At 51.0% G+C, this 25,245-nt stretch overlaps 1 protein-coding gene across 4 annotated transcripts; it reads left to right on the top strand.

Moving 5' to 3' along the window:
• Positions 1-6,454: 6,454 nt before the first annotated feature.
• On the top strand, positions 6,455-23,846 carry LDB1 (LIM domain binding 1). Of its 4 annotated transcripts, none has more exons than XM_016220034.2 (11): positions 6,455-6,558; positions 14,419-14,521; positions 14,645-14,689; positions 14,804-14,879; positions 14,972-15,074; positions 15,245-15,417; positions 15,902-16,024; positions 16,257-16,340; positions 16,430-16,553; positions 16,763-16,905; positions 17,632-23,846. In XM_016220034.2, exons 1-11 carry the CDS (start codon positions 6,534-6,536, stop codon positions 17,860-17,862), a joined length of 1,230 nt encoding a protein of 409 aa, XP_016075520.2. In that variant the 5' UTR covers positions 6,455-6,533; the 3' UTR covers positions 17,863-23,846. The 4 variants fall into 4 exon arrangements, with proteins under 4 accessions (XP_016075520.2, XP_016075519.2, XP_016075518.1 ...); XM_016220033.2 differs by having other exon boundaries at positions 6,460-6,558; positions 16,763-16,911; XM_016220032.2 differs by lacking the exon at positions 6,455-6,558 and adding an exon at positions 11,465-11,489 and having other exon boundaries at positions 16,763-16,911.
• The last annotated feature ends 1,399 nt before the right edge of the window (positions 23,847-25,245 follow it).

Here is a 25,245-nt window from a genome sequence, read left to right as displayed (position 1 = left end):
GGATTCTCAGCGTCAATCTGGGACGCTCAGAAATCCAGGTTGGCGGCTCATTACCAAATGTCCTGCTGATGCAGACAGATCACTTTGCTGTCCTTCAAAGACAATAGGCGTTCTCCTGCCTTGATTTTCCTGTCTGGAATACTTTAACCTCCAAACATCTTTCATTCCCCCTCTTTATCTTGGAAAGCCCTTTTGATCATCCCAGGCAACCGTATTCCCTCTCTGTACTTCTACATTCCATCACTATCTCTACTACTCACTGGCCATTTAGAAGCTACTTCATATTGTTTTCTATTTTTTAAAAGTTTTTTTCTTTAAAAGATTTTAATCTTGCCAGGGGAAGGTGTGGATCAGTGGTTGAGCATCGACCTATGATGCAGGAGATCCCTGTTTGTTTGATTCCTGGTCAGGGCACATGCCTGGTTACAGCTCAATTCCCAGTAGGGGGTGTGCAGGAGGCCGAGGATCAGTGACTCTCATCATTGATGTTTCTCTCTCCCTCCCTCTTCCTTACTCTCTCTGAAATCAATAAAGACATATTTTAAAAAAAAAGGGCTGAGGCTTTCAGGCCTGGCTGGGTAGCTCAGTTTGTTAGAGTGGTGTCTCCCATACACCAAGGTTATGGGTTCGATTCCCAAATAGGGCACATACCTAAGTTGTAGATTTGATCCCCAGTTGGCGCATATCAATGTCTTTCTCTCTCTCCCCTACTCTCTATAAAATCAATAAAATAAAAAAAAGACTCGGGCTTTCAGCGTAGGTGCTTGTTTTCATTCTCTCTCTCCCCACCCCTCTCTTTTTCTCTCTCATCTCTCACTCTATTACTCTACTGAAAACAGTGTGCCATGTTATGAGCAGCCCAATGGAGAGAGTCCCATGTGGCAAAAAAAACTGAAGCCTCAAAAAAAAAATTTTTTTGAAGCCTCTGTTCAACAGCCTTTGAAGAACTGAGGCCTACCAACAGCTATGAAAGTGAACTTGGAAGCAGATTCTCCAGCTCCAGTTATACCTTGAGATGACTGTAGACCTAGACATCACCTTGACTACAACCTTGTTGGAGACCCTGAGCCAGGACCACCAGCTCAGTCACTCCTAAATTCCTGACCCTCGGAAACTGAGTGAGGTAATTAAAGTTTATTGTTTTAAGATGCTACTCTTTGAGGGTAAGTTGTTACCCAGCAATAGATAATTAATATACCTGGATTGAAGTTATTCTAACAGCTAGCTTCGACCTTATAGCAATGTCCCTTTTAGGGCTTTATTTTTAGGTTCAAACAACCCACATTGGAGGCATGATTTACAGTCCTCGGCTTGTCACACATCATGGAATCCTTGCACTACCCCTGGAGGAATCAGAAAAGCAAGAATTTCTATCCCCATTATTCTGAAAAAGAAATTGGGACTAAGAAAGGTTAACCCATTTGCCCAGGGGCACATAGTGAGTATTGTTTTCTTTGGCTCCTAGGTTCCTACTGGGTGTATCATCCACTGTTCTAAACAGTTATTTATGGAAGGAGAGACTAATAGGTTTTGTCCACTTGGTGGGAATGCCCTGAAGGACAGGGACCATTTTAGAAGGAAGAACTATTCCCAAATACGTTCATGCATAAAAATCATCTGAGGAATTTTTTAAAAAATATATCTTTATTACCCGGCTGGGCGTGGCTCAGAGGTTGAGCGTCGACCTAGGATCCAGGCAATCGAGGTTCTGTTCCCAGTCAGGGCACATGCCCGGGTTGTGGGCTCGATCAATGACTCTCTCATCATTGATGTTTCTCTCTTTCTCCCTCTTTCTTCCTCTCTCTGAAATCAATAAAGATATATATATAAAGATATAAAGATATATATATATTTAAATATATCTTTATTGATTTCAGAGAGAGGAGAGGAGAGGGAGAGAGAGCGAAACATGAATTGATCTGCTGCCTCCTATTGGGAATCAAGCCCACTACCAGGGCATAAGCCCTGACCAGGAATCGAACCTTGATCTCCTGGATCATAGGTCAATGCTCAACCGCTGAGCCACACGGCCAAACTGAGGAACTCCTTTAAATTGCAGATTCCTAGATCCCTTTCCCTCACCAGAGATAAGATTTCTCCTACTGGCCTGAGTGGCTCAGTTGGTTGAGTGTCGACCTATGCACCCAAAGGTTGCTGGTACAATTCCTGGTCAGGGCCCTAGTTGGGACAGGTATGCAAGAAAACCTCAGTGTTTCTCTCTCTCCCTCCCTCTCTCTAAGTACATCCTCCGCTGAGGATTAAAACATATTTATTTCTTCCACCTGAGGGTGGGGCCTTCATATTTAACAGGTTTCCTGGGAGTTTCTTATACACTTTGAGAAACTCTTTTGGCAGAGAAAGGAAGGAATGGTGATGGTAAATGGTGAAGGTGATGATGATGGTCAGTGGACAAAAGGAGTCATGTGTTGAGGCAGGGGAAGATAAATCCTATCATATAATTCTTATCATTCAACAAATATTGTAGGACACATACTAGGTTTTAGGCACAGCCATCAATAAGGCATATATCATCTACTACCTTGATGGAAAAAGAATATTCATCCTTGAAAAGCAATACAAATAAATATTTGAGGGAATTTCAGGGATAAGAGAAATGTGGGAGAAAATAGAGGCCAAGGTCAAGGTCAGGAGAAGGAGTTGGATGGGACAGGCTCTAGGGACTGAAAGACACAGGAAGTCTACCTGTCCTGGAGCTACTGCTGTCTGCCTCTCTGTGGAGCTCCTCTTCTCTTCCCACTTTTCTCAACTCACCTCTTCTCAGTACCTCCCACTTTGCTTCATCCCCTAGGTCTAGAATCCATCTTACACTAATGACTGATATTAAAAAATACTGGAATGCCACTGAGTTGTTCACTTCAAGATGGTTGTGTGATTTCATCTCAAAAAAAACTCCCAAAACTGGATGCTCATATCCATCCATCCAAATCAGCTAAGCCTGCCATCCTCCTGGACATGGTAATTAAATTATAGACTCTACATAGGCTTATTGTCTCCCTACCATACACCAGGACTATCTGCTAGGCATCCATTTCTCTTTCCATTTTTGCCTGCACCACAATTCCCAGAGCTGCTCCAAACATGTTCTCTCCTTCTCAGGGTCTGGTCCAAACTAAAATTAAGGCAGGGAGAAGAGCTTAGTATCCAGCTGTGTGACCTTGGACAAGCTACTTAACCTCCTTAAGTCTCATTCCTCAAGGAGCTAAAACCGCTTAATTACCCATTCAAGAGTATTGAGATGACACTTTCTTTTTCTCTCTTTTGTCTGTGTGTGTGATGACATTTTCTTCTTTCCTTTTTACAATTTTTATTTACTTACTTTTAGGGAGAGAGAAACATCAATTTGTTGTTCCACTTATTTATGCAATTCATTGGTTGATTCTTGTATGTACCCTGGCCAGGATCGAACCTGCAACCTTGGTGTACTGGGATGCTCTAACCAACTGAGCTACCCACCCCACCAGGGCTGAGACGATATTTTCTTAAAGGCAGTAGGACCACTAGATCAGCTGGGATGAGAGTGGGAGGAGTATCTTCCTAGAGGAGATGAAGCGAGAACTGAAATTTAAATGAGGCATTAACTAATCAGTAGGCAAAGAGAAATAAGAATGTTTTACAGACAAGTCATATATATTAACCTCTCTAAACCTCAGTTTTCTTGCTTGTTCAATGGAGGTAACTGCACCTTCTTCCAAAGGTTGTCATGAACAGTAAATGAGATCTCAGGTGTGAAACACCTAGCACAGTGCCTGGCACATAGTGTATGCTCAAAAAAATGCTGTTTTTTCTTGTCTTCCACCTTCCACATATGTACCTAGGAGAAGGGAACCTCGGATTCAGGGGAGGCAAAGTCCCCTACCAGGTGTGGGTTATAAATCCCTTTGTCCACCCAGGTAATTGGTCATTACTATGGAATCTGGCCAAGCTAGTTGTTTGGAATGAGTGGCCTTAGGGGTAAAGTGGTCACAGGATATGTGTGTGGGACACACACACACACACACAAATGCAAATTCATGAACAATAGAGAGTGAAAGTGGTCAAGGCAGGTAGCCCATCTCCTCCACTATATCTCTAATCCTCCAGCCAATCCAGCCCACTCCTGACACTCTTGAAATAACAGATAACTTCAAAGAAAGCAGAAAAGGGCTAATGTATATTGAGTACTGACTACATGGCTTGCACTGGGCTAGGTGACCCGGCATACATTGCCTAGGTTGATTCTCACCAATTACAGAGGATAAAGCCAGAGGGTAAAGCTTTAAGTGGGGAAGTCAGTTGCCCAGGTCATTTGCTAGTGAGGGGCAAAGCTGGGATTCAACCCTAGGTATTCAAAATTCCAGGTTAGGGTTCTGTTGCTTTAGGTTCCTTTTACTCCCTCTAGGGCTGACCTCTGCCTGGGGGAATGTGGGGAGGAGGTAGATACAGGCAGGGGAAGCTGTCAAGGATACCAGTATAAGTGTGGATGACTTCAGTCCCTGCCCCTCCCCCCCTTCCCGGTCCCTTGAAGGTGGGGGTGGAGAAATCCACCACTTAGAGAATGAAGCAGTATGGCAGTGCTCATAGCTCCCCTCCCCAACACTCTCCTAAGCACATGGGAGGGGGTTCCCATCCCTAGGAAGGTCCTCTTCTCAACCCCCAAATCCTCATCCTCCCATGATTTCATGCTTCCTTAGCAAAAGCTACGGTGGAGAGAAGGGGTCTCATAAACACTTAAACCTCCACATCTGTAACACTCCCCCAGCTAGTCAAACCAGCAGTGCAGACTCTGGGCGGGAGAGAACTTTTCACCAACAATCCCCCTCTAAATAACAAAGGGGAAGAGGGCCCCCTACCCAGTAGGAGCCAGATGACCTAGGGAGGGGGACACCAGCCCAGGGCCCCAGCGTCTACTCCTGGAGCCCACCCTGAAGCTTAAGAAAGAGAAACTAGCAGCTGGGGACCCCCCAGAAGGGAGGGGACCAACTCTCTTTTCCAGACAGCTCTCCTCCCTCCTCCTGCTAATAGGTATTTCCTGTTTATGAGGCAGCTAAGGCTAGGCTTTTGGGAAGGGATGGAGATGGAGGAGATGGAACACCCCCCCTCTCTCCTACGGCTGGGTTGGGGAGTCCTTGAGGAGTGCCTGAAGGTTGGGAGGCTCCTCCCTGGGGAAGGAGTGTTCCTTACATTGACCATCCAGATCATCCTTCCTCCCACCCCACTCCAACCGTGGTCAAAGCCCCTACGGGTAGGGGACACTGGAGGGGTCTGCTTCCTGTTCTCCCCAGTCTCCAGGCCCTCAAAGGAGAACGGCTTCCAGGCGAAGGGCGGGGGACAGGAGGTGGGGTGGGGGAGGCCGAGACTGGATGGAGAAGGGGGGAAGGGAGGAGAGTGTCTTGACTGATGAGTCAGAGAGCCTGCAAGTGGGGGAAGGACAGCCTGCTGATTCCCACCTCCCCAGTCCAACCAAGCGGTCATTCCTCTGCCCGCCTCCCCCCAGCAAAACGCTGATCCCAGGCCCTTAGGCGGGAGAGGGCGGGGACCCCACTTAATTAACCCTTTTAGCTCTAGTCCCAACTGGTTTAGCCAGCAAGGGAGGGGTGGTTAATTTAGGGAGGAGGTGAGTTGAAGGGTTGCTACAAGAATTAGGATAGTGTTTCTTTTTCCCCACCCAGGTTGAGATGGGGAGCGTGTAATAAGGGGCCTCCAGAGTAAGACTGGGGTCTCAACAGGGAGCAAGGGTGGGGAGGGTGAGCAGTCCCTTTTCCCTCCCAGTTCGCAGCCGGGGTGGAGAAAGAGCTACACCTCACAGCCCACCCTGGCTCCGCCTCCCCCGTCCTGGCTCCCGCTCCGGCTTGTCTATGGCTCCCAACTCGGCGGCGCCGGGAGGACCCACACACAGTGTGAGGCTTCGCCTCTCATCCCTCCCCCTCGCCTTCCCACTCCGGGGTCTCTGCCTCCATCTCCTTTTTTAAAAGCTGCGTCACATGCTTGCCTTCCCTGAACGCTCCCGGCCCCTCGCCGCCCGCCTGCCGCGCGGCGCACGCACGTCGCCGCGAGCTGCGCGCCCGTCCGGGTCACTTTGACACAGCTCTCCCCTCCCACTAGCAGGCAATTAGCATATTAATAAAGCCCGGCCCAGCCCGGCTAGGGCCGGAGAGCGGGCGCCGACGATAGCGGGAGGGAGGAGAGGGAGAGGTGGGCGAGCGGCGGCGGCGGCGTTGGCGGCGGGGAGGGCGGCGGGAGCGCACAGACACGCACACGCGCACACACCGACACACACTCGGGGACGCACACCCGCGCACACACACGCAGAGGCAGCTCGCCTTCCTGCCTGGCTTCCTTCCTGTGTGCTCCGCGCCTGACAGGCTCCTCGCTGCAGCTAGGGCCCGCCCGCACCGGGCCGAGGCCGGGCCGGGCCGGGCCAGCGGCGAGGGCAGCGGGAGCCGCGGGCGGCGGCGGCGGCTCATGCCCGGCCTGTCCCCGCGCGGGGCGGGCACCGTGACTCGGCTGGGCCTCCAGCGGCGGGCGATGTGAAGATGTCAGTGGGCTGTGCCTGTCCTGGTGAGTGGGGCGCACGGCCACCCGGCCCCTCCCTCCCTCTCCCCCTCCGCGGATCCCTCACCCCTTGTTTGGCGAGAACTTGTGTGTGGGGGGCGTCGATGGCAAGGCGGAGGTGGGGGTCTGTTAGGGGTATGCGGGGCCTCTGGCCTGGGGAGGAATTTCCCCAACTGTGTAAATGCGCAGCAGCCTGGAGGCGCGGGGAGGGGATGCTGGGGGTAGCTTGTGTGTAGGGCTTTTTTGAGGGTGGGGGAGAGGCTACTTGGGGAGGGGTTTGGGGGGGCTGAAATTCCCAGAATTCCAGGGTGTTAGCCAATCAGAAGTGAGTCTGGACTTTTGACCCCCCCCCTCAGGTCATCATAGAGTTGTGATTGGCTCGTTTGGGTTGCCCCCCCCTTCTCTGCTGCCTGTTCCCTCTTAATATCCTGTGACACCCCCCTCCAGGCTGTTTTTGAGGACCGTGTTTGGGTGGAGGGATTAATTGGGGCCCATCTTGCCTCCCTCAAATTTTCCTGCCTGTTGCCAGGGAATGCTGGCCCTCCTAAGGGACAGGAGGTACTCCTGGGGGCGGGGGGCAGATAATTGGGCCCTGGGGTCTGGCATGTTCGCCCTCGTGGGAGGGGGAATGTGGCAGCCCCAGGCAAAATAGGAACTGGAGTGATTTGTTAGAGTTGAGTTGAGGGGAGCAATGCTTGACCCCAAAATGAGAACTTGAGAGAGAACTTAGGCTCAGATCCCTGCCTCCCCAAAACACAGCTCTTGCCAGTGACAGCCTCTGAGTTCTTTCCTGGGGAGGGAAAGGCTCTCCCTCACTGCCTGGAGGAGAGAGAGGCATTGTGACTGGAGAGAGAGTCTTCAAAAGGCCTCAGAAGAGGTAGTCTATCCATGTCCCCAGGACTCCCCAGGACCTCAGGTTCTTGAATTATTTGCAGGATCCCCTCCTGTCCCAGGCTGGAGTTAGTCTTCTGAAAGTCAGATGTCCCTGAATCTAGTCTGGTTTGGGTCCTTTGCTCCTGTAGATGCCCTGTTTTCTGGGAGGCCCATACCCCGCAACTGCCCCCCCAATCCCCAAGGGAAGCTGCCAGTGAGGAAGCTTCCTTGAAAGTCATGTGACCCAGGCCAAGCTGGGCTGGGCACACACTTAAAGTGCCTGCTGAGGCTGATGTTTAAGGGGCCCAGGGCCCAGAGGGAGGGCTAGTAGAGCCTGAGAATCCTGGAATATCTGGGTGTGGGAACCCCTGGCTCCTGCTGCAGAGGGTGGGGGAGAGAAGAGCTTACTAAGCTGGAATCCTGCCTGGTCCCATCATTCCTCCTACCAGCTTGGTGCGCATATTTGTGTATTTTCTTCTTTATAATTGCCCCATGCTGGGTGCCTTGTTTGGATCCATCCTTGCCCTGAGTCCACCCCATGGCCTTGATCCTCCATGGCCACACACGAGCATAGCAGAAACTAAGGCTCGGAACAAGCTTGAGGACCGAGCCTTACATTTTGATTCTTACAAATGTTGGTAGGAGGTGGGTATAGGGGAGTTGTCAGGCTGGAGGTAGATGGGAGGTTGACCCTGAAGTTGGGGCAGGGTGCCTGGATCCAGCAGAGAAGGGAGAAGTTTCCTCCTCAGCCTCTCTTGTAGCAGCATGGTGTGAGGAAGAGGACTCATGCACAGGGTTATGTGTGAGTGGGGAGAACATCTTCAGTCAGTGCCCCAAAAGGCATGTTCCTTTTGTGTGTCTGGTGGCCTGGTTGGGGGAGATGGGGCAAAAGATGGCTAAGATTGGGGAATCATTTTACCTAACGTTAAGAAGTCTTCTGGATTGAGGCCACAGAGGATGGATGGAGGTTAGACTTAAAGGAGAACCACATGCAGAGGGGTTTGAGAGTGGCCTGGAGTTGGGGAATGGTAGGAGTTCGGGTAAGAGGGGACCAGCCTTGCATGGGTGGGTGGGAGCACATGGTTGAACACAAGGGCATCGTGGCAGCATGCACATTCCAGGTCCAAAGACCCCCCCACACACCCAACCTGAGTAGCCCTAGGTTGGGGGCTGAGCTGCCCTGGCAGGCCGCCCGCCTGCTGCCTGCCTGCCTGAGTCTCTCCTTTGTGCTCTGCTGTCTCCCAGCTCCTCCTCCTCCTCCCCCAGCCCAGCAGAGACAGCACATGCCCCACACATGTGACTGAGGGAAGCCAGAGCACATGCAGACCCACACACATACACACGTAGAAGGAAACACCACAAGATACACATATACACACCCCCCCAGCTCCCATAGTGCTCCTGGGGTGGTAAATAGTTCCTGGGGCTTTGGTCAGTAGTAGGTAGAACCTCTGCTAAGGGGCATCACCCTGGGCAGGGCAGGTTGCTGAAGGAGCCAGGGCCTGTCTAGGGCAGCATGTGGCTCAGAAGGGTTAAGGCTGGGAGGAGTAGGGGGAGGGGAGGAGGCAGCAGTGGTGGCGGCTGGGAGCCAGGAGAGGAGGATGGCAGAGCGCCAGGCCAACGGGAGGCCGGGCACAGACAAAGGAAGGGGGGCAGGCACACTGGAGGCCTGGGTCAGGGAGCCCCAGGGGCCCGGGCAGGGGGCAGTGCTGGTACATTATCCTGTGGGTTGGGGCAGGCTGCTGTCCTTCAGAGTCCTCACCTCTAGGAGTGGTGCTCTCCCTCTACTCTTCCCTCATCACCTTTGTCATTCTTTGCTGTTCCCTGCTCCTCCCCACTCCAAATTTTAGGGCCTTCTAATTCAGACTAGCTCTCTTTAGCTGAACCTCTTCTGCCCCTACCCCTGTGCAAGTGGGGGAATTAAGTGAGAACACAGAGAGGAGTAGACTTGCCAGAGAAGGAACTAAGAGGGGGCCCATTTTGACTGATATGCCAGAGTTTTGGTACATCTTGATATTTAGGGGCCCTCTCTCTGAAATTTGAGGAGACAGACTGGTTGGGGGTTCTGAGCTCTGAACTAGGGGCAGAAGCTAGAGCACACACCTGTACCCCTTCCCATGTAGACACTCATTTGGGGCCTGGAGTGGCCATTCCTTGGAAGAGGGAAGAGGGAAGAGAATAGGAATGGCTGCAATGCCCCAGGGCAGGGCTTTTGGATGAGGGAGGTTAGAAATCCAGGATTGCAGCCTCAGGCCCTTCTGTCTCATTATAATCTGTTCTAGTTAGGGTAATATTTGGCCCAGTGTGCTGTAAGGATTTGTTGAGGTACTGCCTATGAATGCACTTTGGAAAGTTTAAAGGCACTGAACAAATGACAGAAATTGTCAGTCGGGGAGGAGTGTGGTTATCCCAGAGTTGAGCTGTAAATTTGGGAGTCAGTGGGAATGTCTCAAGTCCTGGTGTAGGCAGTATTTTGCAGGATCTTCTTGAATGTCATAGATTTCAGTATGTTTGCGAAAGCTTAGGTGTATCATGGCCAGGCTGTGATGGAGAATGCAGGGCATGTTTCAGGAAGTGTGATTTATGGGGTTCATCCCTGGATAAAAAATGATCAGAATGTGTATGTAATAGTCGGCCACAGGTTCAGGAGGTATATAATGCATTGTTGGTGTGTATATTGGGGTTTGGGGAATGCATGTCACTAGTCCCAGTGTGTATGGAAGTCAGGGTCTTTAATAGGCTGCGTGTGCATCTTGGGTTTGGGTTTATTTAGTGTTTGAGGTATATCACTGGTTGAAGTGTGTATCAGGTACTGATTTATGTGAAAGTGAGATGTGTAATTTATGTGTGGAGGATGTTCACAGAGCCAGGTGCAATATTATTACTGCACAGTCAACTGGTGTGCGTGTCATGAGAAATCCTGTTATGGGGCTATGTGTGAATATGGTGGGGTGAGTAGGGAACAGGGAGCAGCAACTCAACCTGCAAAGAAGTAGGAGGTCATACACTGCCCCTTCCAGCATGTGTGTGTGTGTTTCTTTTTTCCTATCTGTCCAGGGAGTAGGGTCTGGACCACTACCCACGTTTTAGAAACACCCCTGCTCTTGGGATTACCCTTTGCATTGTAGAACAGTCTTTATCCCATTACCCACATACCTTTTGTACTGGGGTGGGGTGGGGAGGATTCAGCAGCAGACTAGGCCCCTTCTATGGACCCTTGATTGGGCAAGCTTGGCTTCCTTAGCTCTGACAGTGCCTCTTTCCCCTGCACCCACGTGTCTCCGGTGGTGGTGGTTGAAGGGGGGAAGGGGCTTCCTGCTAAGGCAGATCTAAGTCAGGGCTTGTAACTTAGCTGGGTTGGGGGCCCAGGAGCCTGAGCCTGAGTCCCCCCCTCCCTCCAATCAGTTTTAACCTGCTGAAGTCTGTCTGTCAAAAATAACCCCCTGGAGTGCGAGCCCCCTCCCCCCCCCCCCCCCCCCCCCCAGCTAGCAGCTTTGGGATTTCACGAGGGGCGGTGGCAGCCCAGACCACCCTTCAACCAGAGAGATCACAGAGGAGAGGAAGAGAGATTTGGGTACGTTTGGGAGGCGGTTTGAAGATACTGGGAGTCTCCAGAGAGGAAAGCACCCTCCTTCATCCCTGCCTGTGGCTTTGGCTCCCCTGCTCAACCCTGAGTAGCACACCTAGGGCCGGGGTTGGGGTGGGGTGGAGCATTTCAGTTCCTGGCCCCCCACAGGCCTCCCCTCCATCCAGGTCTCTTAAGGCCCAGTCTGTTTTGTTTCCATCTGTCCATCCCAGTCTCTCCCAGTCTCTCCCTCTCTTTTGTTTTTCTCAGCAGTCCTCTCAGCTCGCCTACCTCCCTCTCTCCCTACGTCCCTCCCTCCCTCTCTTCCTCTTCCCTGGCTGGGAGGGGGCGGGGCCGGTGGGGCCAGCTCCACCCTCTGCCCGCCCTGGGGCCTCATTCTGAGAGAGGCTCCGAGAGCGAGCAGGGAGGGAGGGAAAGAAAGGGAGAAAAGGCTGGGAGCTGGTGGGCGCAGGCTGCGTGTGTCTGTGCGTGTGCAATTGTGAGTGTGAGTGCTGGGCACTGCCTCGCCTGGTGCCCCGGCAGAGGGAACTGGCGTCCTAGGGAGGGCGGGTGGGCTGCTTGGAGGCAGAGGCAGCGAGAGGCGGCCGCGGGTAGAGCCGAGAGGAGGAGGAGGAGAGAGGAAAGAGCGGAGCAGCCATTGTTGAGGGAAACCTTGCAAACAAAGAAGGCTCCGGACTCCCTGCGGCCCCCCGCCCCCCAGGCCGGCCCCCCGGCCCCCGGCCCAGTGGCCATTGTAACTTTCCCCTGGGGCTGTGGCCGCCGCGGGGCAGGCCAAGGTTGTGCCTGCGAGTCTTTGTGCGGCCCAGGGAGTGGAGCCCCCAGCCAGGCCTGCCCGTCCCACTCGGGACATGAGCGGCTGAAGTTGGCCCCCCTTCAGTCCTAACCCCTGCCAGGGCCCTGGTGGGCTTCCAGTCGCTCCCCGCACCTCTCCTGGCCCCCCCAGTTCTCCCAGGTAAGTCTGGGCTCCCTGAAAGCCTTTAGGGGTGGGTATAAGTCCTGGGTCTGGCCCTGGCCTGGTATGCTGCCCGGTAGAGAGGTGCCTCAGCTTAGAGAGGCTAGGGCTCCCAGGCCTGCTGACCTCTGGTCAGCCCCAAAGGGAGGGAGCCTGCCTTCAGATCAGGCTGGTTACCATGGAAATGCCCAGCTGGAGGTGCCCCCCTCAACCCTAGGATGCAGCTTGCATCCTGAGAAAACTTTGCTAGTTCTGTACTATTCCTCTCTTCTCCTTCCTCAGGGTTCCCAGATTGCTAGAGGTGGGAGGGGGCTATGTCTGATTCCAAGACTGGATGACACATCCCCTTCACCCCCACCCCCACTTTGCTCCCTCTACCCCTGCTGCTGGGGACAGGCAGCAACAGGGACAGATGGTCTGGGTGATGTTCCCTCCCCTTCTCTTCTCACTCCCAAGCCCTTGTGCTAGGGCTACTGGGAGTTGCTATGCCTCTGGAGAGGTGCTGAGTTTTTTTGTGTCCATTCATTGGAGGTGTAAATAGAGGCCACAGAGCTTTGAATTTTCCCTCTTCAGAACTATTACCCAGCCCCAGACAATGTCTGTCAGTTCACTAGTGAGAGAAATTGAAGCTCTGAAACTTTTTTCAGAATTAGAGAGGAACCCAGGTATCGTGCCTCCCTTCTTTTTAGGGTCTTGAACTGACACATTTCTCCAAGTGGCCCTGAAAATGAGGGGCAAGGGTAGTGATGCTTTTGGGAGATGCTAGTTAAGGCCAGGCCTACCCTGTGGTGAGCTGTGTGAGCTTTGGCTTCCTACGTGTCCTTGATCTACTTGTCTGTGGAGTGGGGAGGTTTGGGGCTGGGTGGGACACAGGCTCCTCATTCAGTTCAGACAGGGATGTGAAGGCTGTGTGTGCTGTGCTGGAAGCATATGGACGAGGCCTGTGAGAGCTCATGCATGGGGCAAGGGCCTGTTTTGGGCACACTGATCCTGCCTGGGGCTGCTGGGTTCCAGCCCTTGGTAGGCATGTTGGGGCGAGCTGAGGGTAGAAGCCTGCTAGGCAGGATGAGGTGCACGTGTGTGCAGGCACCCACAGGCTCTCACTCTTGGCCTCTCCAGGGACTGTGTAGTGTAGTCCCCTCTGGGACCCTCCTTTTGCCTGTATTGTGAGGAGGGTTCTCTGGGGAGAGAATTAAATGACACACATTGGCACAGGGTCTTCCTTTGTCTCTTCCCCCCCAAGGAACAAGGTAGATTTTGTGTCTAAATTGTGGAGGAGGCTCAGACACAACCAATACAGCCATCGTTCCAAATGCAATCAAGTTTGGGGACATGAGGAAGCAGCTGTAACTGGGGTCAGGACCTTTGGAATGGTGCCTCATTTTCCCCTCATCTTGTTAGGGAGGGGGGAAATAGCATTGTGGGGGTACCTGGCTCATACCCAACTATGAATATAACACTTCTTCCAGTCAGGTACGATAGTACACCAGGAACTGAGTGCTACTGGGTGAAGTGGGGAGGGAATGCATGCATGTGTACAAATACAAGTAGAGATCCCTGTCTAGTTACTACTTGTTTCCTAGACTGGGCCTCCTGGAACGTAGGTTCCTTACTAGACCTCCTCTTTTCCTTTTGTAAGTGGAGTGAGATCCAGTGTAGGCCCCTCTACCTCCCTCCCTGACTGTAAGTCTCAGAAGACAAAATGGATTGAGGCTTTGGGTTTCTGGTTTGGAGACAATACTAGACTGGTGATAGGTGTGAGGGAGGGGGCTGGGCTGATAAGGGAGTGGCCGTTGGTTGGGGGGCAGGGCAGAAGCCCCAACTGGTTATCTGGTGGGCGGCACCCACCCCCCTTTATCTTTCCATCCCCTGCCCTCCTGAGACCCTGGGTGTGGAGGAGGGGCAGGGAGTTGGCCAAATTCCCCTTCTTTCTCCCACAACTTGATCTCCAGAGGGCAACAGAAGGGTAGAAATGCTACAGGATATGGGGATCCTCAGAAGGTCTAGGCTCAAAGCCTAGCTCTGTGATCTTGGCAAGTCCCCTTGAGCTTTCAGTTGCCTCATCTGTAAAATGGGAATGTTACAGGGTTGACCCTGCTACCTCACATGGTGGTTGTGGTGATTGAACAAAATTGAAAAGGGGGGTTATCAAATTTAGAGTCTAATGTTTGGGTATTTATTTATTCTATGGTATTGACATTTCTTCCCAGTTTCAATTCTGTCATTCAGGCTTCAGCCACATGAAGAAATAAGGTCTTGGGTATTGGGGCTGGGTACTTCTAGTTTCTTAATAAAACAAGATTAGAGCCTGATTTAAAGGCAGAGATAGAGTAGTCCCTCTCCCCTAGTTCATGCTGATGGCTCCAGAAGACCAGTCCCTGTCCACATAGCCTAGCAAACTTTAGAAGAGCTCCCAAGAGGGACTCAGGGCACCCCTTCTTCCTTTCCCTTCTAGGTTGTTCCTCAAAGTCATTCAAGCTGTACTCGCCGAAGGAGCCCCCGAACGGCAACGCCTTCCCTCCCTTCCATCCCGGCACCATGCTAGATCGGGATGTGGGGTGAGTCTTGCTCACTTCTCATCCCTTTTCCAGATGGGATCCTGCCTGAAAAGGGGAGGGAGTGACATCTCCCAATAATTCCCATCTTCCACCCTCATTCTCATAGCCTTTTCCCTTACGCAGCCCAACTCCCATGTACCCGCCTACATACCTGGAGCCTGGGATTGGGTGAGTGGAGTCCAGTGGGGTGGGAGGTATTTTTCATTACATGGATGAAGGCAGAAGTGGGGGTGGGGTGGGGAGGCTCTGCTCCTACTAACTTCCCTTCTTCACTTACCCCAGGAGGCATACACCATATGGCAACCAAACTGACTACAGAATATTCGAACTTAACAAACGGCTTCAAAACTGGACAGAGGTACCCAGCAGAAAGAGGAGGGGAGGGCCATCTGGGCACCCTTGTGGGATGTTTTCTGATTCACACATAAATACCTCTCCCTGCGCTTTTAGGAGTGTGACAATCTCTGGTGGGATGCTTTCACAACTGAGTTCTTTGAGGATGATGCCATGTTAACCATCACTTTCTGTCTGGAGGATGGACCAAAGAGATATAGTGAGTGACCTCTGGGGGTTCTGTCAGTTCTGCTGTGGGAGTATATACCTCCTATGTCCTTCTAAGGTCTGGGAGTGAGTATTTGTCCCAGGGTATCTGTTTTGGCAGGGGTGGCATCTGCCTGACCCCTTTTAAGGTTCTGTTCTGAAGAGTTTTACCCATTTCTACAGCCATTGGCCGGACCCTGATCCCACGCTACTTCCGCAGCATCTTTGAGGGAGGTGCTACGGAGCTGTACTATGTGCTTAAGCACCCCAAGGAGGCATTCCACAGCAACTTTGTGTCCCTCGACTGTGACCAGGGCAGCATGGTGACCCAGCACGGCAAACCCATGTTCACCCAGGTCAGCAATCCAGCTGGATGTGGAATGCTGAAGCTCCTGAGTTTGATTCCCTTCCTCTTTCCCAAAATGTACTCAGATATTCCCCAAGGAGGCATAATGGGAAGTGGCCAGATAAGAAGGGAGGGCAAGCATGCTGCAGCATTCAGCAGGCATTTACTGAGCTTGTACATGACCATATTCTGGGCCACCAGGCTACATACACCAGTGAACAAGAGCCTGCTCTCATAGAAAGCTTATAGCAGATGAGTGTATCACTAGCTACATGAGGGAAGACAGGATCAGTTAAGCATTTCTACTGTGTATGTCTGTGTGTTAAGGTCAAGGGTGTGACAAGTATCTGAGGGGATGGTCCATGTCAGTTGTACACCCAGATTTAGGTACAGGTGGCAGAAGTCTATGCAGTGGGGGAGTTGTGAGCAAATGGGAGAACAGGTATACTTTCAGGTATGGGGAGGGGGCAGAGCTGTGACAACCTTGTCTCCAGGTGTGTGTGGAGGGGCGGTTGTACCTGGAGTTCATGTTTGACGACATGATGCGGATAAAGACATGGCACTTCAGCATCCGGCAGCACCGGGAGCTCATCCCCCGCAGCATCCTTGCCATGCATGTGAGTGTGGGCAGAACTCAAGACGCAAGTGGGAGGGAAGGCAGACAGTGGGAAGGGTGGAATAAGGTCTCTCATTTCCTGACAGTGACCTTAAAGGGTTAGAGTTCTCCACCTGAAAAATGGATTTAATAATAGCCCCTCTCCTCTTTCAGGAGTGTCAGAGGCTCAGATGATAGGGCAGGTGAGCAGATGCAACCCAGGTGTTAGTATTCTTATCTTTCTCCCCCTTTAGGCCCAGGACCCCCAGATGTTGGATCAGCTCTCCAAAAATATCACACGGTGTGGGCTGTCCAATTCCACTCTCAACTACCTCCGAGTGAGTCTGATCACCAATCTCTGCCCCATCCCATTTGGTCTCAGCTCCATGCCTCTCTCCTGAAAAGCCCCCTCCTGGTCTCCCTACAGCTCTGTGTGATACTTGAGCCCATGCAGGAGCTCATGTCCCGCCACAAGACCTATAGCCTCAGCCCTCGTGACTGCCTCAAGACCTGCCTTTTCCAGAAGTGGCAGCGTATGGTAGCACCCCCCGGTGAGTGCCTTGTGCCTACACCTGCTCTTACCAGGATCTGATGCCATCCCCCAAGACTGTATGTCTATCTCCTCAAGAAGCCCCTTCCTTGCTCCTGGGTCTGCAAGATTGGTATTGGTATTAGGGTAGGCTCAGGCTCCTTAGGAGCCAGAATGGGGATCCAGGGGACCAGGACCCTGTCCCACCTGAGTCTCCTTTCCCTGGCACAGCGGAGCCCGCCCGGCAGCAGCCCAGCAAACGGCGGAAACGGAAGATGTCAGGGGGCAGCACCATGAGTTCGGGGGGCGGCAACACGAACAACAGCAACAGCAAGAAGAAAAGCCCAGCCAGCACCTTCGCCCTCTCCAGCCAGGTACCTGTAAGCATCTCGGCTTTCTTCTCTCTTCTGGGCTGCCCCACTGCTGACCCCTAACCCTTGACCCTGTCCCACTGTGAGCTCACTAGCAGGCATAGAAGCAGAGACAGTTTTTCCCAGTGTACTCTGCCAGTATGGGCTGACTCCTATCACTGATGAGAGTCCTTGTTAAGTCACATGTGTGGTTGTGATCACACAGACTCACACAAAGCAATATAGGTATAAAGGGACAGAGTCAGCCATGAGAACATATGGATGTTCAGGACAGGCAGCTTGGGGGCACACAAACCATCAGAGACATACACATTCACACTGATAGAGGGACATGCAGCCTCAGTATGTGTGAATCTACAATACATGGACATGCACATGCACACACTGTCCCCATTGGTTGTTTTTTTATCTGCTCCCTCTCTTACATGTGGACAGAAGTTTAGGAGCCCCCTAAAATTTTGGGGAGATGGATTAGGGAGCTAGGGGAGTAAATTGACTTCCCAGATTCTAGTGGATGTGGGTTAAAGGGTGTGATGCTCTGCAGTCCTTCAGTGGGAAGGATTCCAGGGCCTGAGGATATCAGAGGAGTTGATGTTTAAAATTGGGGTATGAGAAGCGGGTGGAGGTATTGAGTTTCTTGGGTGGGTATTGGGGCTCTGGGGGTTTCTGCCGCCCTGGGCCGGGCGAGCCCCTGCCCCGATTATGTTTGGGGACCTCCGCCACTCTCAGGATGTGATGGTGGTGGGGGAGCCCACCCTGATGGGCGGGGAGTTCGGGGACGAGGACGAGAGGCTCATCACCCGGCTGGAGAATACCCAGTTTGACGCGGCCAACGGCATTGACGACGAGGACAGCTTTAACAACTCCCCTGCCCTGGGCGCCAACAGCCCCTGGAACAGCAAGCCTCCATCCAGCCAAGAAAGCAAATCGGAGAACCCCACATCACAGGCCTCCCAGTAAAAGCCTCACCAGGGCCACTCAGTGCTCTGCCTGCCTGCCCCACCCCTTGAAGCCCCAGGGAGCAGAAGACAGAATGAAGAGACTGAGCATCTAAAATGGGCAGCCTCCATCCACCCACTTCAGGGAGGAACTGGACTTGCTCGGGGCAGGTGCCAAGATTTGCCCCGCAGTGGCCCTGGGCTGGGCCTGGCCTCTGCAGAGCCTTTTGGGAGAAGGGGGTACTCATGTGGATGCCTGTGTGGACCCTGGGCCTCTGAGAAATGTTCTGACCACACCCCCAGAGCATTTGCCTCCATCTTCACCCCAGGTTCTGGGTTTCCCATCCTCCTGACTACCCCCTTCAAACCTGGGGTTGTCTATACCCACAACTCTTAGAGACTTAAAGTTGTGGGGCTTGGTTGAATGCCCCTCCCCCAGGTGGCTGGTAGTAGAGGGGTAAAACTGTGGGCTCCTCCCTTTCACCACCTATCCCAGCTTCAAGTTTTTTAAAAAAATAATATTATTAAAAATGTAAGTTTTAAAAAAAAATCACTCATGTCCCCCCTCTTCCCCTTATTAAAAGTCCAGCTACCTCCCTATACCTGGCAGATGGGGGGCTTAGGGCCCAGGTGGAGGTGAGTGTGTGGGTAGGGTAGGGGGGTTATACATTACCATTTTATATAGTTTGAGAGCTTCAGACCAAGGAGACACTTTGCCATCTCTCTTCCCTTCTCCTCAGGGGTGACGAGTTGGGGAAGGCATGCCTTGGGGTAGGTGGCCATTGATGCCTCACCTTTGTAACAGCTCCCAGCTGTCGTCTGTCCATCCTCCAGGAGTCTGGCCTGCCCTCCTAGTGCTTGTGACTCCCTCAGTCTCAGCCCCTCTCTCCCCCCCATGTGTATATTTACAAGTCCTCCACTAGAGCAGCTGTCTTGGATGGGAGGAGGGGGAGGCTTCCTCCCATGGGGAGTATGGAGAGAAGGAAGCAGCCTTGTTTGTCACTGTGTTTTTTGTTTTGTCTCAGTTGAGCAGGCACGAAATGGGGGAGGGGTTCATCCACACTCTCCCAGTACTCTCTTCCTCCAATCCCTCAAATTTTATATCTAGGCCTCCCCTGCCCTTCACAGAGGGGAAGGAGTGGAGCCACTGAGGATGTCTCAGCTCTAAGCTCACCAGGGAGCAGTAGGCCTCTGTCCCCCAGCTGAAGTAGAGGGAGGGTCTTCATCTCCCAATATCCCCTCCATTTTCTGTTCTCATAGAAGGAAGGGGAAGGCAGCCAGGATCCAGCTCTATTTCAGTTGAACATGTGGAGGCTCTGGGTCTGGGGTGGAGCCAAAAGCAGGGTCCCATGAGTCTGGGCCCAGCTCTGGCTTCACTGCCTTTTCCTGAGGCCAGTTCTAGAAGTGTTAGTACCATCTCTCTTCCCATTCTGGCGCCTTCCACACCCTGTTTCCTTCACTCTAGCTGCCACTGTTGGAAGGGTATTGTGTCAGGAGCTGAGGGAAGGGGTGGGGAAGATGGATATCCCACCCCAACTGTAATGCCTTTTTTTTTTTTTTTTTTTTTTTTTTTTTTTTTTTGCCATTTGAGTCATGTATGGTACAGATCAATAAAGAGACTTTTTGGTTTGGAGCGTGTCTTGGTTGGTCATTGGTGCCCAATAATGACTCAGCCCAAGACAGTCTTTTCCCCTCCTTCCTGCAGTTCTTAGACCTGTCATTGGGGAGGAGGTGTGAATTGGACTTGTGGATTCTCCTTCATTCCCATCTCACATTTCCCCTTATTTTTCTGGTGTTGCTCCTCATGGGTCCAGCCTGGCCCCTTCTCCCTCAAAAGTTGACTTCGTATCCCCATCCATCTACCCCTACCCCAAACTGTTCCTCACTCCTATCTTGGGGTTGCCAGAAAGGTGGTCCTCCTGAGGCAGGGTTCCTGGATAGTCTTGCCTGGATTAGGCGGTTGGGGGGTATGGTGGGGAATGGGGGTCCTTGCCTAGAAGGGTGCTCTGATTAAAGAAGCTTTGGGTGGTTAGAATGCCTGGGAGGCTCACTCAGTGAGATTCTTGCCCCTACCAGGGAGGCCAACCAGCCCAGCTGCCTATGTGGGGAAATAGCCAGATTGTTTATCTCCTTGCTGACTTTGGGTGGGGCACGGAGGAAAAAAGGAGGATGCTTAAGCGCTGTTGCTAGGGAGCAGCCTGACATTCCATAGAAAGATGGAAAGAGGAATAGGATACTTTTTAAACTCTTTTCCAAGTAGTTACTCCCCACTTCTAGCCCTTTCCTCTCCCACCATTAAAGATCGTCAAGACAGGGACACCCCACTGTGGATTGAGAATGGGGTTTTAGCACCCACAAAGCTGCCTACCCAGTCTCCCTCATTTTCATTCCAGGCAGGGGAATCTGAGGCCTCAGACTATTCCCTACCAAGGTCTCTCTGGATCTGAAATAAGGCCTCATGGACCTATGCCTCTACCCTCACCTCCCAGCTAGCAGAAGAAACCAGAGGACAGCACTTCATGGCCCACCCCACCCCTTCTCCAATTCACCAGTGACTTTGGCCCTGCCCTGCTGCCAGCCCAGCTCCTCATTGCCCTAGCTCCTCAGGACCCCAAAGCCTGCATTTGCATACACACAAACACGCCACTCCTCCTCTATAGGCCTGACCTGACTGAAGGACATTTGCCAGCCAGCTGTTACCACCAACTCACCCTGGGAGTGCTAGGTAGTACCTACTTGCAGTGTGTCTGTCTGGTACTAGGTGTACATCTGACCTTTTTGCCTGAGTGTGTGCCATTGTATGTATGTGGCTGATGAGGTGGGAGAGGGCTTAGATATATGTATGTGATGGAGTGCATGCATGTGTGAATATGTGGGATAGTAATATGCATTTGTTTATGGTACGTCTTTTTTTTTTTTTTTAAATCCTCACCTGAGGGTATTTTTTCCATTGCTTTTCAGAGAGAGAGGAAGGGAGAGAGAGACATCAATGTGAGAGACACATCAATTGGTTGCCTCTCGAATGAGCCCCAACAGGGGCGAGCCTGCAACCGAGGTATGTGCCCTTGGCTGGAATCGAACATGGGGCCCTCCAGTCCGAGGGCCAATGCTCTAACCACTGAACCAAACAGACTAGGGCTTTGGTATGTCTTGATGGATTCATTCATTCAGCTAATATTCATTGAACTATCTTCAGGTTCCAGGCCCAACTGTAGATGCTAGGGATACAGTTCTGAACAAGGCAGAGAAGGCATGACTGCTGAGTGTAAGTGGGAGGCTACAAATACAGAAATGAGAATATGTTGTTGAATGCATGGCTTAGCAGTATGATTATGTTGGGTTTGGGGGATGCTGGGGCAGCAGTTGTGACTGGGTTGAGTATATGAAGGTTCAGTGTGTGTGTGTGTTGGAGGAGGTAGGGGTCAAAGAAAGATGAATTGCCAGGCTTGGACTCTGCCCTGCTTGGGGGAAGGGAGTGTGTCAAAGAGACAGGGGGACCCACTTTTTGAACTCAGGAAACATAGTGGCTAGCGACTTCCTCTGGAGCCACAGATCCGGCTCCTCCCTGTTTGCTCCAGCAACCTCCCTGGGGAAGTCCCGTGGTCAGGAGGAATTGCTGGGATAGGGAAAGGGAGAGTCCCTTCAAGGCCCTCTGTTTCCAGGTACAGGTGAGGGCCCTGCCCCAGGTTCCAGCATAATACTGAAAAAATTTGTTTTAGCCTAGCCAGGCCCCATTGCAGAGGCACACACCTGGAACCCCCCCAGACTCCTGGTTCAGCCTGGACTCAGCTCCTTTCCCATGTTTCCTATCCCAGCTCAATCCAGCCTTACCTCTAGCCCTGCTTTTTTAGGACTGCACAACCTCCAGCTCCTCTTTTTTTTTAAAAAAAATATGTCTTTATTGATTTCAGAGAGAGGAAGGGAGAGGGAAAGAGATAGAAACATCAATGATGAGAGAGTCATTGATCGGCTGCCTCCTGCATGTCCCCTGCTGGGGCTTGAGTCCACAACCCGGGCATGTGCCCTGACAGGGAATTGAACCCTGATCTCCTGGATCATAGGTCAGTGCTCAACCGCTGAGCCAGTCAGGCTCCAGCCCCTCTTAATACCCTTAGCCCACTCCAGCCTGTGTTGTAACCCCTTTCTCTAAAGGTAAGACTACAGCCCAGCCAGCCAAGCCCAGTTAATTCTGACCTCAAGTCCCATTTCTAAAGTGAAAAGTTCTAAGCTACCCTCCCAAGGCTCTCCCATCCCTTTCTTCACAAAGTAGGGCCTTATTTTGTGAACTGGTAGGTATAGAGGTGAAGGTATAGGATTAAGAACTATAGCCTGGAAGAAGGGAAGGTAGGGAGATGAGGGGCAGGAAGTGATGAGGATGGCCCAGGCATGTTCTGGACCAGGCTGAAAGGAAAGGAATGTGTAAAAAGAAGTTTGGAGTCAGTGGTCCCCTACTTCCAAACTGAATTTCAAAGATGCTGGTTTTTGCCCCTGCTGGTCCCAGCTTCCAGTACCCAGAATGGTTACAATAACTGTCTACCTTGTGGCCACAGTCCAATCCTCTCAGTACCCACCTATGAGTCTCCTCCCCACCCCCACGCTGAGGTCTTCAATGAAGCAGAACAGGAAATGGGTGAGAGCTACACACCCTGCAGTTCTTAACCTGGGGAGTGGGGGACGCTGAATGAGAATGGAAGCTGACATACACCTCCAGGTTCTTACTCTAGCCTGGGAAGGGGCCATTTCCCCACCTTTTTTGGGGATCCTTTTCCTGGAGTAGCTAAACCCTGGATTACTCCTCTCTCTGCTGCCCCACCTCTGTGCCACCAGCTCACCTCTCTAAAAGGAGAACCTGCAGTCAGTCCCTGGAGAAAAGTCCCAGAGAGGGATGGGGGAGAAGAATCTTTTTCCATTGCTCCCAAACAAGTAAGGCTGCCTGGAAGAGGTAGGCATAATTTCTCTCTCTCTCCTTTAATGGATGTCAGGTACACAGAATTAGATTAATCCTAACCTTGGTTCATGCACAGGACACATTTATTTACTTATAATACTGTCATGAGAACTCATAATGAAAGCCAGGACTTAGGCAATAACTAAACTCTAACTGTGGCCCATCCCCATTCCATTCTCTTCCAAGGTACCCATCGTTCTTTTTCCCTATATATAAATTTCGTTGTTGTTTCTTCTTCCTCTTCTCCCTCCTCCTCCTCCTCTTCTTCCTATAAGTATGTATATATTTTTCCCTCCTCCTCCTCCTTCATCCTCATCAGAGGGTATTGTTCCCCCCATTGATTTCGAAAGGGAGGGGTGGGAGAGAGAGAAACATTGATGTGAGAGAGACACATTGACTGGCTGCTTCCTACATGCACCCCGACCAGGGCCAGGGATTGAACTTGTAACCCAGGTACATGCCCTTGGCTGGAAATTGAACCCCTGACCCCTCGGTGCATGGGCCGATGCTCTAAACACTAAGCAACACTGACCAGGGCTCTTTTTTTTTTTTTAATGTGTCCTGGCCAGGGTTTGAACCCACAACCTTGGTGTATCTGGATGATGTATCTTGATCTATCTGAGCTACCTGGCATTTATTTTAGCTATATGTATTATTAAAAACTTATTTTTCAATTTTAGTTATTTTTTACCTTATACAGGAATAGAGCTATATGTAATTTTTGATGGCTTATTATTTTTACTTAATATTGTATTACTAAGATTCATATTGTTACACACTGCTGCAGTTCATTCATTTTGAGTGCTGTGTAATATTTAATTGTGTGACTGTACCATACTTCTTCATTCTGTCACTGAACATTTGGGTTTTTTTTCTAGGTTTTTGCTATCATAAAGGGTACTTATATGAATATTTTTATTCCTATCTCCTATTGTACATTGTAGAGTTTTTCTTGGTTATAATACGTAGCTGTAATCTCTGCAAACTCAGATTTCCACCTCTGAAGCCCGGAGTGTCTTTCTAGGGTTAACTTGAATTAAAGTTCAAACACGTATTGAGTACCTGCTATATAAACCACTCTGTTCATCATTCAGCCGGCCAGTCAAACTTGAGCTACATTTAATGAGCATCTACAACATGCCAAGAGCTGGAGAGAGAAGAGTGACTAAGATAACATGGCACATACAGTTGGGCGGGGAAACATATTGAACAAATGCTCACATACATGTGTAATTACAATTTATGATCTAACAGTAGCGCAAGACAAACATAGAATAGGGAGACCTAGTTTAAACTGGTATGTCTATCAGGGGGTGATGTATCTGCTGAGACTTGAAGGATGAGGAGGACTTAGCCAGGCGGAGCAGGGGAAGAGGATTTCAGGTAGAGGAAACGGGTCCTCATGCTGGGAAGTGCTTGGTGGGTTGTAAGAACAGAACACCAGTAGGTTCTGAGTCTAGTGAGCAAGGGGATATGGTGGCAGGAGAGAGGCTCAGGCCAGATGAGAATGCCGTGGTGTCAATGACGATACGATGACAATGGCGATGACCAACACAAAGATAGCAGTTAACGTTCGTTCTACGCCAGGTATTGTGAGAAATCCTTTATAGCAATGATCTCATTAAAAGCTGACCACAACTCCATGATATAGGTATTGTTATTATCTCTCATTTACAGGAGAACACTAAAGGCCAGAAACGGGCCAGCTAGGCAAGCAACTTGTCCAAAGTCACAGAGTCAGAAAGGATTTTTAATTACATCCAAACATAATGAGCTGTCACTGAAGGGGCTAAGGCAGGTCACAATTAAGACCTGGTCCTTGCCTTCCAGAAACTTCCAGAGCCAGAGCAATCAGATCCTGCCATAATTTGAGTAAAAGCACACATCAGGAAATAGGATTAAAGTAGGCAAAGTGCTATAGATGTATAGGAAGAGAAATTTATTTTGACCAAAGAGATCTGGGAAGGCTTGCTGAAGGTGAAATCGATAGTGATTGTTGAAGGGAGGTGGACTGGTAACAATTCTGGCAATAACCAACAGACACTCTAAGCAGAGGACAGCTTTAGGGAAGGTACTGAAGCAGGAGGGTCCAGGGAGAGGACAATCAAGCAAATGAGGCAGCAAGGGGTACACTGTGGGAGTTTGAGGTGTCAAGGGAAGGAATGATGGGTACTTTGCTGGGTGGGAGAGAAAGAATCAGTAAAACTGCCTTCCACCATGTTCCTAAATTATAGAGAGTTTTGAATGACAGACTGAGAAGTTTAGACTTAATTTTATAGGGAGTAGGGAGCCACCAACAGTTTTTGAACAGAGAAGTGACCTAATTAGATTTTTTAAAACAAAATTTTATTTATTGATTTTAGAGAGGAAGGGAAAGAGAGAGAAATGTTGATTTGTTTTTCCACTTATTACTGCATTCATTGGTTGCTTCTTGTATGTACCCTGACCAAGGAATGA

This window comes from Miniopterus natalensis, chromosome 14 (assembly GCF_054644295.1).
Source record: "Miniopterus natalensis isolate mMinNat1 chromosome 14, mMinNat1.hap1, whole genome shotgun sequence".
Lineage (NCBI taxonomy): Eukaryota > Metazoa > Chordata > Mammalia > Chiroptera > Miniopteridae > Miniopterus > Miniopterus natalensis.
Note: the sequence above shows the minus strand (reverse complement) of the source record. Positions and strands in the feature narration are given on the sequence as shown.